Here is a 15,348-nt window from a genome sequence, read left to right as displayed (position 1 = left end):
AAATCTTCTTTGTACTCTGGAAGTTAAACCTTAATGTCTTATATTAATGATTTGGTTTTTTAACAAACTAGAACAAATTACCACAGATGGTGGTAGGTTCCCTATCTTATGTTGTCCTCAAACCATGTCTGCAATTCTGGGAGATAAGCAAATAGTCAAATATATATTACAGCACTCAGTGCAAAGGTCAGTAGAGATCTGTATTGGCCAACAGATCAGATGGGACAATATACAAGTCCCTCTGGCCATAAAATGTATTTTAATACTCTCTGGGCCCATTTCGGAAAATTTACAGAACTTTTGTTAGTAACAATAAGAAAATTTGAGGGACATTATAAAACACTTTTGGATCCCATTTCTTTAGAGAGTACCTCATAGAGTCTATGAAACAGCCTTTGCAAACGGTAATTAATTGCTTTGAAACATGTTTGGGACAGTTTTGTTTCAGGCTTTGCCTCCAGCCTCTTTGGCTTGGAAAACATGCTTCTTTCCAGGAAAGTGACTATAGCATTTAATTGAAATTAGAAGCTGACTGGGGAGGCTGCTGGCTCCAAAGCACCCTGGTGCTGCCGGTGCTTCTGTAAGCTTGGAAGAAGGCCCGGCTGCCTCTTGTAACAGCGAATAAAAAATAATTTCCTCCTCTCTATTTTTGACCCACCCACAATTATTTCTTTCCTATTTTTTGCAATCCCCTTACTTAATTTGTGTGGGAGTAAACAAAAATACCTCACCCCAGCAGACCCAGTGTGTCCTTCCTTTCCTGTTGGTCAAGACATGGCTGAACCGTTGCATGATTTCAAAATGCTGTTTCTTCTGGACCTGAGGAATGAGAAAACTCTGGTTCAAGAGTCCTGAAACAGACATTTGGGCAATTACAAGAAACAACAGAAAATCCTTCTTCCTACCATCAGAAATAAATGCCAAGTGGAGAGTGGCAGCATCCCCTGCATCCCACCAGCACTGTCCTGGTGGGGCTGAGCCCCACAGAGTGAGCAGCCTCTCAGCAGCCCCTCAGCTTCCCCAGGGAAGCGTCAGCCTCTGCATCTGCTCCCTACAACAGACCAGGGACAGCCTCTTCTGGCAGGGAGAGCACAGTACCCTCAGTACTTGAATTAGCCCATCAAAACCATTAAACTGTGATAAACATCACAGCATTGAAATACTATTTCAATATAACAAACACTAAAAAAATTTTAAAGGAGTTATTTCCCTTTCCTTTCAGTTTCTAGGGCTTTATCTTCTACAAGATAAATTTTCAAGCTTTTTCTCAGTGTAAGTAACACCTTGGTCTTTAAAATGCTCTTGGCTCCAGGATCTGGGGCTTTAATTAGTGCAAATACCATCAGCCTTGCTGTGATAGGATGCAGCTGACAGGCACAGCTGGCCCTGGGAGCAATTGCTGGTGGCTGCATTTTCTCCTCACCTGGGTGCTTGCAAACTGCCCAGCTGCCTCCAGGGTGAGAGTCCCCCCTGGCTGGGTGGGCAGTGCTTGGGGCAAGGGTAGGGTTTTGCTAGTGTACTGTGCCCTGCCAGAGCTGGTCTTGCTGTGGCCAAAGTCCAGCTGAGAGCAAATCTCTGCTGGGCAGGTTTCTGTCTCTGATACTGTGCAACACAGGAGGGACATTTTATCTGCCTGAGGTGGTCCTGAGCAAAGTTCAGCCTCCAGCCAGCCCTGCCTGATGGCCCAGCCGTGCAGTCTCACACCCCTTCAAATCCTGCGCTGGCCTGGCCTTTTTACCCAGCGGCTGCACCCCTGGTAGAAGGAGTTTGAGTGGTCTCAGCCCACATTTTAGCTGGTAACATTCACAGCACAAAAATCAGCTGTGCAGTGTGGTGAGGATGCTCCTACAGCTCTGGGACAGGGTGGCAAGATTGGTCCTGTTGACCTGGGGCTGATCAGCATGGCTGTGGTGGGCAGTGTGGTCATAAATGGGGTGGCCAGAAGAGACAATCTGGATGCACTTCTTAGTAGCTCTCACTGGGAGACTGCTGATGCTTCCAAACCAAAGAACCCCTCTCATGGACTTTATTTGAAACCTTAAAAGCAAAAAGTTAAGGTTTAATCAGAGGCCTTTCTCCCAGGGTGAAGATGGCATGTTGCAAAGAGGAGGTGGGAAGAAAGAGCAGGTCATCATGGTGAAGGAGTAGCAGATGAAGGTAGGAAGGGCCCCAATTCTCAACCTTCTGGGGGGGACTGAGGCAGAGACGATGTTCACATATCTGCTTCCCAGCTTCTCCCTGAAGTATGCTGCATGGCCTCCACAAAGCACGCGTGACAGCTCGAACCCAAGCTCCCCATCCCGTGGCACCCAGCACACCCCAGCCCCAGCGATGTCTCCAAGGCAGGAGGAGGCGAGGGCATGCCAAAAGCAGCCCTTCCAGAGGCAGGGCAGGGCTGGTGGAGATTGATTCTAGTGATTACTTCAAGGGATTTGCTGTCTCTTTCCTTATCCCTCTCTCTCTTTTTCTTTTTTTGTTTTCCCCTTTTCCCTCCCTCTTACTTATCCCTTTCGTGGTGCATTTGTCTTCGAGGAACCTGGGGTGTTCTTTTCATCAGTTCAATCTCTCTCTGGCACTTGAGTCCTGATTGGCTGAAGGACTTAGGGAAAAAAAAAATCTTTAATTAAGTAGATAATCTCTTCTTAGGAAGTTCTGCGGCTCCATTTCACCAACCCCCTTTAGCTCTTACTTTAGGATTGGTTACCCTTCGCAGAAGTTGGGATTCAGGGGGCATACGCCTCTTCATCACACCAGGAGCGCCGGGTGGAAAATAACTCCATCCATCCCTTCCCTGGTTTTGTTGTCTTTTTCTCTTTTTTTTTCTTTTTTTTTTTTTTCCTTTTCTCTGGTGGTGGTGGTACCCAAGTTTGGGTTTTTTTAGAATCTCCTTTTTCCTTCTTTATTTGGATCTTATATGTCACATGGACCCTTATCTGGGCATCTTCTTCCTCACTCCCTTCTTCCAGTCCTGCTGTGCCTGGTGAGTATCAAGAGCACCTCAGTCTGTATCACAGGCAGGTGCTCTTCCCGGACACCCTAAGGAAATTCCTCTTCACCTTCCTAAATGTCCCCTCTTTTCCACTTAGCTCAGTTCTGGTCTTTAATGGGACCAGACATTTAACTAAGTCTCAACACACTCACTGGCAGAGATTAAATCTGAGCAGAGAAAGTCCCCTTTTCCCCCCTCTCCTCCCAGCAATAACTCCATGGGCCAAATCCTGAGCTGGGGTAAAACAGAGCAGAGGAGAGCGTAAGATCTAGCCACTCACTTCCAGCTGGGAAGATAACCCAACAGGACAGACAAGGATTTCTGTTTTTCCAGAGGCTCACAGTCTGCTTGTCTCTTGTCTTAATCAAATCAAATGAGGCTTCTCCCACACTCCCTGAGGAGGACAGTCCCCGATTAAGAGCTCAGAGCTGGCAGGGTGAGTTAGACCCACAGGAAAGTCACTCCGGAGGAGCAGCTGGAGACCCGGGCGCCTGGGCAGGCACAGGGTCAGGATTACACATGTCTGAAATTCATGTATTAGGATTTCCTGGGGAGAAGCTTTCGATATGGAGATTGCTACGGCTTGGCTCCCAACCGGCCGGGTCCCGTCAGACCAGTCCCCCCGTGCACAAACCTGTGCTTGTCTCCTGTGGGCCTCTTGCTATGTGCTTTTACATTTATTTCCAGAAATGTTTTATAAGGGTGAACAGAAAGAGATTACACTTGCACAAAATCTCGTATCATTCCTTGTGGAATGTATCTATCCCATGCTCAGATAGAGATGGACTCAAATGACCTGCCTCTATAGGTGTTTTTTCCTATGTAATTTTTACTGAGTACCCAAACTTTATCCTTGCATTTCTGTGGTGCGCTGGGGAATCTGCTCAGTGGGTTACGGATTTATCCGTAACAGCAAGGAAAGTCTTCCTGGTCATTTACTAATATCCCCTGCCTCCCCCATAGCAGATCACTAGGGTTATTACCATGGATGGAGTAACCAAAATTACAGGAAGAGAAACTCAGCTAAACGGGAGCCCATTTCTGCTATGCTAGGAGTGAAATTTATGTTATTTCAGAGATTTTCTTCCCGCTTTGTTAAAGGAATGTGCAACAGTTTGTATATGTATAAATATTATACAGTAGCAAGCTCAAGATAAAACTCCCTTCTGGAACAAGGGGAATATGTATGTTACGCAGAGAGGTTGTGCAAGAACTCCCAGTGACTTTATTTCCCGCTCTGTATATGTCTCTCGCTTTCCTCAATTTCAACAGGTTCAGAGTATATTAAAAGGACGGAGGGGGTGGAAATCAGCATTTTTAAAAAATAATTCAAAGGAGAGAAATTTCAGAGCCCAAAGTAGACTTAAATACGGAATTCACAGACATTTTCAATGGACATTTGATGTCTAAATTCCCTATCTGCCTTTCAGAATTTTTTATCTCAGAGAAAAGTTTATAAATCAAGATAGCCCTGCCTCTCTCTGCATGTTGCTCATAGGTCATGATTTCCTGAAAGAAAGGAAAACTGCAAACCGTATTTGAAATTATCACGTTACAGACCTTGTTCCTTAACTCTTGAGGAGAAAAAAGTGAGGTTCGTGGGAAACATGCAATAATCCTGCTTGCAGTTCTTGCTGGTCTTCTTTATCTGATCCAACAGCTTAAAATGCAACAAGATTATTTTTTCCTGTGATTTAATCACGAGAATTGGGAGCGGGGGGCAATATAGATCAACAATTTTATTTTTTTATATATATGTGGCCATTTTTGTTCTGTGAGTGTGGATTGGATTCTGCCGTGTCAGCTAGGTTGAATGGTCAGCATGATTCTGGGTGAGCAAAATGTCAGGGTTCCATTTAGGAACTAAAAAACCTAATAAATAGAATAAAGTAGAGAGAAATGAAGGGAGAAGAAAAAAAGAAAAACAAAAAGTTAAAGCTCCAAATGTTAATGAGCTGCCTCCTGGTCTATTATCCTGTGCGAATAATGTAAAAATCTCTAATGCAGCAGCTTGTTTATAGATGGACTTTTACACTTCAGCTGTGGGATTGCCTTTAGTTTCCAGTGTCACTGGTTTTCTAATAACTTGGGGGCATTTGTACTTGAGAACAAAACTCAGATCCAAAGTGAAATTGTACCCATTCTCTATTTACAATAATGACAGTGAAGATCTAAATATAGCTTTACAATTTTCTGAAGAGCTGAACTGGCAGCATAGTAGCATGGGTGGGTGATCAGGTATCAAACAAATACTTTAATGGGACATTCAATAAGGCTCTCGGGGCATATTAAACTGAGAAGCGGAGTGCTGTTATTGGTTAAAGTCGTAACTGAGCAGAAATTATCAGAGGCTTATTAGTATTTGATATGTGTAAAATATAATGGGACAGCTGCTTGGCATGGTTATTTGCTTTCAGTTTCAATAAAACTATGATACAGAACTCCTGCTATAAATATTCATTAACTTTGAGGTAATTTGCTAATATCGGATGCAACAAAAATGACTTGCCTGAGATTTGCCTTTTACCTGGAAGCACAGAGTGGCAGTGAGGGAAGCAGCGCGCCCTGCCCAGAGCCCCAGGACTCAGTGGGACCCTCTCGCTACCTCTTCAGGTCTGTCTCTGCTCCACTTCAGTCTGTGTAACGCTGTCCTGGAGTTTGAAGGTGGACGTAAAGGGGTTTATTTAGATAGCTAGAAACCCTGTATCTTTCTCAGAGAAGTGAAATAATTTCAAGCATTTCCTTTCATGTATGTGATTTCAAAAAGTTTTAAATCAGTGTGGTGACACCTAAGTCGTCGAATTGGGCTGCTTTACACCCATGGTGGATGTAGCTACCTAGTTAGGTTAGGATTACATTCTGCTTTCCTTTAAAGTAGTATAGAAAATTAGTAGAAATAAACAAATAAAGAAAATCACACTACAGAGACAAAAATGAAAAGAAATTCATTTTCCTAGTTGCAGCACAGAGATGATTCTTACGGCATTGTCTATATTGTACTACATCTGTGAAACAAGTGGCTTAATTACAGTCTGCCCTTGTTGAAGACTATATGCAGAATAGAGATGCATTTTTCTCAGCTAGATCATACAAGCAAAGAAAAAGCATGCAGATTTTGTCTCCATTATTATCTTTCCTTCTCTCTCAGCATAAATAAGAAAAGTCTCAGCTAGCCTCCAGCCATACGGCAATTCCATCACCCTTTCTCCTGAATCTACTTGGAGCTGCAAGAGTTAAATGTGGGGGGTCAAGTATACCAGTCTAAATTAATCCTTTACTTGTCTAAGTCCTACAAACCCGCCCAGCAGCGTGCCTGCCTGTTGATCAGAGAGCTCAGGCAAAATGCCTTCTGTCTCTCTGACTTAATAAAAATGTTTAGAATATCCTACTGGGAAATTGCTACTGTACCATTTGCTCAGCTGCAGATGGAGAATTGGCATATCCTGAACTTGGCCTTCTTGTGAACCTTGAGGTTTATCCTGGAGGAACAGATCCCATGCTTCAATGCAGTTATGTCAAATGACACCTGCTAACAGGCTGGTTTGCTGTAAACCCTGAACTTGTGGATTACTGTCCTCCTCCTAAAGCCACTCCTGCAACTGCTCAGATGTTCCTAATCCAAGATGAGGCCAGCAAAGGTTTGAAGCAAATCCTTCTTGCACACTGTGAATTTGGCTTTTCCTACTGAGGCGGGAAGCAATGCAGATGGGATGTATCTCTTGTTTGGGTCACAAAAGCAAGGTAAGAGAGGACTTGCAATTCTCTAGATCTTGCCTACACAGGAGCATTTTACCAAACTTTTCTCACAGCCACTGGCAGGGGCTCAGATTCACGCTGACGCCATCCTGAGTGTGGTCCCCATAGCAAAGCACTTAAGGGCAAGGCAAGGGACAGGAGGGAAACCAGATGGAAAAATGACTTGTTCATGCTGCTACCCAGTTGCATTAGGATGGGGACCCACAGAGCTTACACAGTCTGAAAAGCTCCAGGTTCATGGCCCTGTGTGATTCAGGTCACCCGATGCTCTAATCACTCGGCTACAGATGCCGTCTCTCCAAGTCCCAGGAAATATTTAATTAGCTGTACAATGCAGAAGCGGCTCCCAAAGGAAAATTCCTCTGCATAACAGCCATCGACTTCGTGCTAAAGTACCCACAGGGGCTGAAGCGCAGCCGGGTCTGAATACTAGCCCTGGAACAAAGGGAAAGGATCTCCTGCTCTCGCGGTACCATGGGACAGCCCTCTCCCTTCCGTTTTGACTCAAGGGAATCTTTCCCAGCACAAGATTTCTCAATATGGACACAATTCCACCAAAAAGAAAAGTTAGACTTGTCAGAGTGAAACTTTGCAAACTAGTTCTCTCAACTGTGAGTAATAGCAAAGACCAGCTGTTTTGAGGTTTTGACCAAGCTACACCCTGTCGTGTGTGTCTACGGCAGGATCGCAGCACAGCTACACTTTGTCCCCTGGCTTGGGACAGCTGTGCCTGCTTTTGCCTGTGCTCAAGTCCACCTTGGGATGCCCTTGCACTGTCCGTACACAACAGGACAGGGCCTTTCTCTCCCTTACCAGAGATACGTCGCTTGAAGACACACAGGGAGGAAAAATACCTTACCCTAACCTGTGCCTTTCTCCCCATTCATCCAGCCAAGGTCCACCTTGGGATTTTCAGGGACTGGAGAGAAGCTAGAAAAGCAGCAGGCATCACTGCATGCCAGGTAGCCCAACTGCAGAGCACAGCACGCAGCTCTGCTGAGGGGACACAGTGTGGGTTAAGGCTTGCTGAAAATAAGAGGCATTCCGCACTGGGAGGTGACCAGCCTTTGAAGTAGGACATCATTTCAAGAGGAAGCTGAAGAGCCCAGCTTCTCTCAGTGCATGCTCTAGCTTTTGCTCTATCACTCACTCACTGCAAGATCTCAATCAGCTCGTGCCACCTCTCTGGCCTCCAGTGTTCCTCTTCCATACAAGGAGTTACTGACCTATAGAACAAAGAGAGAGATCATGAGACCCCCAGAGCTGGAGGTTTCAGGAGCCTGAAATTTAAGATTACTGGAACAGACCTTGGCATTTCTAGTAGAACAGTTTTCCATGGACAGTGGCAGAGTTAAACATTTCACAAAAATACTTTAAAGTAAGCACTTCTGGAAACTGTTCACATCAATTTTTCATGTTTTAGTTGGAAAACACCAGAAAGTTTAATTTTGGGTAGGACTACTTCACTTGTGCCCCTACTACTCCCCGCACAATGCCCAGCAGGATGGGAAGGACCAGTGTGTTTGTGCTCAGCCATCACCCTAATGTGACCAGAGCAGAATGTGGGCAGCCAGAGCTGGCACCACAGGGTAACAAGGGACCATGATCTGCGGGGTTGCTGCCAGGACACCCACGGTGAGGGAGCAGTGGTGTGACCTTCCCGTTCTCTCGGGGTGGTCCCGTGGGGAGCGCAGTGCTGGCACACAGCTCATCTCCTGGGGCTGCGGGACAAACCGGGGCACTCCCAGAGCTAGAGGCAATGCTACTCTAAGTTAAGCTGAGCAGCAGCTTGGTAAGACAAAAAGCAATGCCGAGGGAACAGGAAAACCCTAAAAAAAGGGGATTGGTAGGAAAGGCAGCTGTGCAGAAGAAAGCAAAAGGAGGGAGCGGTGAGGGGGTTGCAGACTGGTACAGCCTGGCTGGGGAGATGGAGAATGCACCATCCTGGCTTGCAGGGAGCAGTGAGCGGACACGGGGGGAGAGACCAAAGGTGCCTGCAGCCAGGAGACAGGCAGGCTGCTGGGGGCGAGGGGAGAGCCCTGAGATGCCTGGCATTCCCTAGACCCCTCCACCATCACCCCCTCCCTGCTGACACTGTCTCTGTCTTCCAGGTCAGTGAATAATTTCCTGATGACGGGCCCCAAGGTAAGAGAAATCCCTTTGATCTCTGTCCCTGATTCCACTAAAGCAGGGAAGGGAGGGAGGGGCTCCACTTCTTGAGCCAGAGCTCCCCTCACCCCTAGGTTTCCAGCACCAAAATGCAAAGAGCCAGGAATGACCTCCTACAAGCTGCAGCTCCCTGGACTGTGTCAGCCCTCAGCAAAGCTGGCTTGGGGTCCTTTTAAGCTGGTTGGGGCCAGATTCTGCAGATGTGTCTATTGGCAGCAGCTCGGCATCTCACCTGTCATCTGTTGCTTCCTGATGGTCAGGTTAGCATCAGGACCCACATTCAGCCAGCTGGAAGGCCACTTTCTGTAGGTCCTACAAAACATACTTCCCTGAGAAGCACAACTGGAATTTCCAGGACCTTTTTCAGTGTTTCTGATTCCTTTCCTCCTTGCACCCTTTGTTCAGAGGCTATTTTTTTTTTCCTCCTAGCTTGGACTAACTGTAAAATCACCCAATTTTTGTTCCTGACTGTTCCCCAGGAACACCCCAAGCCCATCTAGCTCTTGCTACAGCTCTCGATGCTGTGGTGGAGCAACCTTGCCCCAAAGCACTGGCTGTCCCCCTGGGGCTCTAGGGAAGGAGGAAGCAGGCTGGGGCACCTGCTGGCCTGTAGGCTCCCTGGTCTCTGAGCAGAAGACTCTGCCTCCTCTCACACTGGAGAGATAAAAGGTTTCCCATCACAGAGACTGGCTGGCACATCTCCTAATGTGGCTAACAGCCAACAGTTCTGCTTGGCCTTCTCTCCCAGGGAGGCTCAGACTCTGACCCAGCACAGCAGAAAATGCATTCCCTGCTGCTGCTGCTCACCACTCCCCAGGGGAGCCAAGCCTGAGAGACCTCCACAGCTCTCTACATCTTGTCTCCTTAAGGTGGCATGCAGGTTATTTTCAGCTGAATGCCAGCCTCCTGGGGAGCCTGGGCCCTCGTGTTTTGCACTGTGCTTCCACATCTTTCTAGATCCCAAAGCAGGAGGGCCCACGATATGCAGTACAGGAAAGCTGCACCTGCACCAGCCACAGTGCTGTGTGGGGAGCAGCTGGGGCTACACCAGCTTTACACTGTCTGTGATGGAAACTAGAGCTGCTGAGTGACTCTGCTGGACCCTGGGAGCAGCCTGGGACAGTCCCAGCCTGTTGCTCACAAGGCTGATCCTGCTTGCTGGCCAACTCATCCTGACTTGGTTTTGCAAGCTAATGCCTAATGCTGGGGGGCTGAAGCAGGGCACACATTGTACCCACTCCTGACCTGCTGCTCTGCTCCTAGGCCTATCTCATCTACTCCAGCAGCGTGGCAGCCGGGGCACAGAGCGGCATTGAGGAGTGCAAGTTCCAGTTCGCCTGGGACCGCTGGAACTGCCCTGAGAGGGCACTGCAGCTTTCCAGCCATGGTGGGCTGCGCAGTGGTAAGGAAAGCATTGGATACCACTAAGGGGACCCCCTCACTGCAGGTTGGAGCCTGTGGGCGCCTCCTTTTCTTCCCCATGCCCACCCAGAATGTCCCTTTCCCCGGAATGCCCAGGAGATATCTTTCCAGCACACCCCTTCACCCGTCAGCTCCCAGACACACATTGGGAGCTAGCTTCAAGACAAGGCAGCCCTGCAATGCCAGAGTCACCTCCAGACCTGCCAAGCCCCAACTGGTGCAGGACAGGAGTGTCCCACCAAGCCTTGCAAAACTGGCTCCCCACAAGGATGCATCACCACGACCCGTGACATGAGCTGTTGGACACATCATGTCTGAGTGGTGCCTCTCACCAGGGTGTCCCAGGGAGGCTGAGAACCAGCACGGGGTGGTGGGGTGGCAAGCAGAGGGATATGGCTAAACAGGGCAGGAAAGAGTTCATCAGCAGCTGTGCTCTGGCCAAGACGCAGGAGCAAAGTCTTCCCACAGCTTCCTGATGTCAGAATCATCTTGGGGAGAACTCCAGCATCCATGACCTGTGCCACCACAAGGTGTGGGGCTGTGGTCTTGTCACTGCATCCCATTCCTTACCCATTTGCAGGTGCCAGGAAATGTTTCAGTACATATGTGGTCCTTTAAACCTGTGTATGCTGCTGGGCTGAGCTCATCTCTGTCCTGTATAAGCAGGATCTTAGTTTGTAGGAGAGCCCCTGGAAGGACTGGCAGCAGACAAGGGACGAGGGCCCCAGGCAGACGTTTCAAAGTGGCGCCTTGAGGAGGAAATTGCACCACAAAAGAACACCCTGTCACTGGGAGTGAGTCCCTGAACTGTCCCCATCAAGGTTATCTGCTCAAATCTAGACCCTGCTGGTATTAAGTGAAAGGCAAAGGCTCAGCAAAGTGAGCTGATGATCAGCACGCTGATGCTGGTGGTAGGTATGGTCACTGCCCTGAGCCCTGCACAGTGCCCAGCAGAAGGGAAGGCTTGAGGGGGCTGTGGGGAAGGAGCTCTTTGACCTCTGGAGAGGGCCCCTTCTCCTCTGGGATGTATTAGTGAAATGTGGGGGACATTTGGCTGTCTATGCTGTATCCCCACTGCTGAACTTCCACTGCTAAACTCATCCATGCCCTTGGAAATGGTATGAGTCTGGATTAAATTTGGGAGCTTCTGTCTTCATGCAGTTCAAGCCAAGACTAAGCTAAGCTGACATGGAGAGCCTCCTCCCCACTGCACAAAGCCCTGCCTATTGCAAATCTCTTCCTACACACCCTCCTGCATGGCAGGAGTAGTTTCTAACACTGGTCTAGCCATGAAATATTTAGTATGTCTGCTCTCCTTGTATTCCCACTTGACAGCAAACCGAGAAACTGCTTTTGTCCATGCCATCAGCTCTGCGGGCGTCATGTACACGCTGACCCGGAACTGCAGCCTGGGGGATTTTGACAACTGTGGCTGTGACGACTCCCGCAATGGACAGCTGGGTAAGGAGAGTCGAGCTGCCATCCCTCTCTCATGACCCAGGCAGCAAGAGACAGCTGCTCTCTCAACTGAGGCATGCAGAAACAACTCCTTCTCCTGGTCCCCACACCTGGAAGTAATGCCCAGAGCAGAGCTTTGCCTGGCTCAAACCAAAATAGCTCTGTGGAAGCTAATGGGGCCACCTTCAATTTACAACCAGCTGAAGCTGAGCCCTTAATGTCTACCATTACTTTGTAAATGAGAAGGAAAGTAGAAGGGGGTTGCTGTTTCCCTGGTTCATATCAAGAACAACTCTGTCTAAGCTGCTGGGTGGAATGACCACATCATACAGGCAGAGAAGATCTGATGCTGTGCATCTAAATGGCAGGTCTGGTTAGAGCAGCACTGATCAGGGACCTCGGGGCTTCCAGGGTCTGCAGGACCAGGGTGGCCCCAGAGCAGAATTACGAGGAGGCAAAGCAGGGTGGCACCTATAAGACCCCGCCAGTGTTTGTTAGCATGGCAGGCACACGAAAGCACAACCAGGAGAACCGCTGTGGCAGCCCATGGCCTTCACCCTGTCAATGGCAGCGGTGCCCAGGCCCACAGCTGCCAAGCACCCCTGGGTGTGGAACCCCCAGATGCACCGCTCAAGCTCTCTGCTCCACTTTCACGGAAAACATTGACATTTTGGTGTTTTGTTTTGAATGGACAGAAGTCACATTTCAAATTATCAAAATGTTTTAAAAGCCCTTCCCTGCCCAGATGTACTGGACAGTTGGTACCTGTCAGTTTATGACAAACTCTGCTAGAGTGCCCAGTATTTAGTAATTTGCTTTATTGGCTAATAGTTTTAAAAACAGCCTCTGCTTCTTAGATGTCCAAGGCATGGGATGGCCCATCTCTAGCAGAGCAAGACGTTTGGGCAATGACACATCAAATTTTATGTTCTCCGGAAAACTGAGTTAGTCACACTACAATTCTTTTCCCCCAAAATACCTATTTTTAATGAAAATTTTCCATCGTAAACTTAAAAACCATGGAAGGCAAAGGAAACTTTTGGGCTTGTCTGAAACAGTGTGATTCAATTTTACATGCTGTTGTGCTGACCCCAGGTTGGTTACAGCTTTCCATTCTCCCTTTGGCCCTGGCTCTTCATTAGGACTTCATCATCTGCTGCTACTACCCACCTCCCGTGAGACAGCACTGTCTTCTCTGGGAAGAGGGGACTACAATGCTCTGGGGATGTCTGAGCAATGGCCATGTCTTTCAGGGAGAAGAGAGGCACAAGGCCATTAAGACACAGATCCCAAGATGTACCGCCAAGGCACATTAGGGTCAGAATATTCCAGATTTAAAATCTTCATAAAGAATTTGGCCTTTTTCTCTCGGAGGAAAAGAAGCAAACCACATGATGTTTTTCTAGGCAGCTGAGCTAAGTTATCAACCTCCCATGCAGTTAAGAAAAGTACCCTCAACATCTTGCTGTGCAGTTTCCCCGCTCTGTGCTGACTCCTTTGTTTCTTTATGATACCTGCAAAATCAGACCCTTCTGAAATGCCCAAGGTCATCCCAGGATTCCGGGTGTACAAAAAAGAGGACCTCCTCGATATATGTGTGCCAGACTTGGGCTGTTTCCCAGCAGAGGGGAATCTGTCCCCTCTGACCAGGATGTGTGCTGCGGTTTGCTAACCCACATTAGCAAGATGCTGTCCTTGCAAGTCAGACGGAATCAGTTCAAGTCAGGGTTTGAGGAAAGGTGATTAAAGACCCAAAGTCTCATCTAGGTGACTGCTAATCCATAATAAACAGCTTCTGAATCCTGCTCTAGGAAGTCCATAAACCCCTGTTTGTCATGTGGGACATAGCCCTTCACTGCCTGCATGAGCTGCTGCTTACTGCCCAGGCCTCGGCAGAAATCCCAAGCGGGGGGAATTTGGAGAGCATTGCGAGGCGAATGTCTGGATTTGCCCCACAGCCTTTGTTCCCTCCCCATCCCTTCTGAGACACTTCCTTATCCCCAGAGCCACAAGCCAGGCGGGCGAGGGGCTGTTTCCCTCACAGTGCGCATCTCATCTCCTTTCATAGGGGGGCAAGGCTGGCTGTGGGGAGGCTGCAGCGATAACGTGGGCTTTGGGGAAGCCATTTCCAAGCAGTTTGTGGATGCCCTGGAGACTGGACAAGATGCCAGAGCTGCTATGAACCTGCATAACAACGAGGCAGGTAGAAAGGTGAGCCCTTCCCTCCCTCCAGACCTGACAGCACCTACCAGATTTGCTCTGGCTGTTCACTGTGAAGAGTCACGACTTGCTGTGGCTACAAGCATGTGTCCAGAAGAAACAACTACCCTGCTGAGGAGAAAGTGGGGCATGGCAGCAATACTGACGTGGTGCGTGGTGTTTGGTCCACGGTAGCGAACTTTCCATGATTACACTGTTAATGGCTTCAGTTGTTTTCTCTCTCCCAGTTCAAACTGGGGAGTACCTTGGAGAAGCAAATCTGTGAGCTTTAAACCAACCACCCCAGACAGGGCTACTGCACAGGGAGGGTCCATGACAAACTCCTCCACAGACCTGAGCCATGTTTCTCCATGTGCTGCAGTACAGAAATGACCCCTCTGGGCTTTTTCCTGAACCCCCTCTTCTCTCCTCACCCTGTAGGCTGTGAAAGGGACCATGAAGAGGACTTGCAAATGCCATGGAGTGTCAGGGAGCTGCACCACCCAGACCTGCTGGCTACAGCTGCCCGAGTTTCGGGAGGTTGGCACTTACCTCAAGGAGAGGTACCACAAAGCCCTGAAGGTGGACTTGCTGCAGGGGGCAGGGAACAGCGCTGCTAACCGAGGTGCCATCGCCGAGACCTTCAGCTCCATCTCCAAGAAGGAGCTGGTCCATTTAGAAGACTCTCCCGACTACTGCCTGGAGAACAAGACGCTGGGGCTGCTGGGCACAGAGGGCAGGGAGTGCCTGAAGAGGGGCAAGGCGCTCAGCAAGTGGGAGAAGCGGAGCTGCCGGCGGCTGTGCGGGGACTGCGGGCTGGCAGTGGAGGAGCGGCGAGCTGAGATGGTGTCCAGCTGCAACTGCAAGTTCCACTGGTGCTGCGCCGTGCGGTGCGAGCAGTGCCGCAAGAGGGTCACCAAGTACTTCTGCGTCCGCAAGGAGAAGCGGGAGCGGAGCGGGGGTGGCGGGGCCAGCCGCAAGCTCAAGAGAAAACTCTAACTTGCCTCTGCTGCTCCACGGTCCTGTCTGCCCCTCTCCTCTCCTGCCTTCCCCACCAGCCCCCAGCACCAGTTCCCTTTGGCTTAGTTTTGGCTATTCCCGTTGCACCTCACGGGGGCTGGGGCAAGGCAAAAGGGCTTGCATGAGGCCATAGCCCTTGGCCATACAGGGCATTTCCCATTAGTGCAGTGGGTGATGACTTCTGGGAAGACCCTCAAATGTTGACAAAACAAGGTGAGATTTGGTCCCTTCAACTCAGAGTCACTCTATCCAGTGAGTACCGTTTTATGGCTGAAAACACAGCTGGTCTTGGTGGCTCCTGCTCTTTTGAGTTTGTCAGTTCCCCAGACAAGCAC

The 15,348-nt window shown here is 48.9% G+C and overlaps 1 protein-coding gene across 1 annotated transcript; it reads left to right on the top strand.

The window, feature by feature from the left end:
* Positions 1-8,347: 8,347 nt before the first annotated feature.
* WNT8B (Wnt family member 8B) lies at positions 8,348-14,992 on the top strand (the record flags this gene model as incomplete). The annotated part of the gene is made up of 6 exons (XM_080348221.1): positions 8,348-8,501; positions 8,808-8,890; positions 10,178-10,316; positions 11,672-11,797; positions 13,863-14,005; positions 14,435-14,992. The coding sequence occupies 6 exons, from the start codon at positions 8,348-8,350 to the stop codon at positions 14,990-14,992; spliced, it is 1,203 nt and encodes a 400-aa protein (XP_080204347.1).
* Between the last annotated feature and the right edge of the window lie 356 nt (positions 14,993-15,348).

Source organism: Nesoenas mayeri (genome assembly GCF_963082525.1).
Source record: "Nesoenas mayeri genome assembly, chromosome: 7".
Lineage (NCBI taxonomy): Eukaryota > Metazoa > Chordata > Aves > Columbiformes > Columbidae > Nesoenas > Nesoenas mayeri.
The sequence above is the reverse complement of the archived record's forward strand: the minus strand, read 5'-3'. Positions and strand labels throughout refer to the sequence as shown.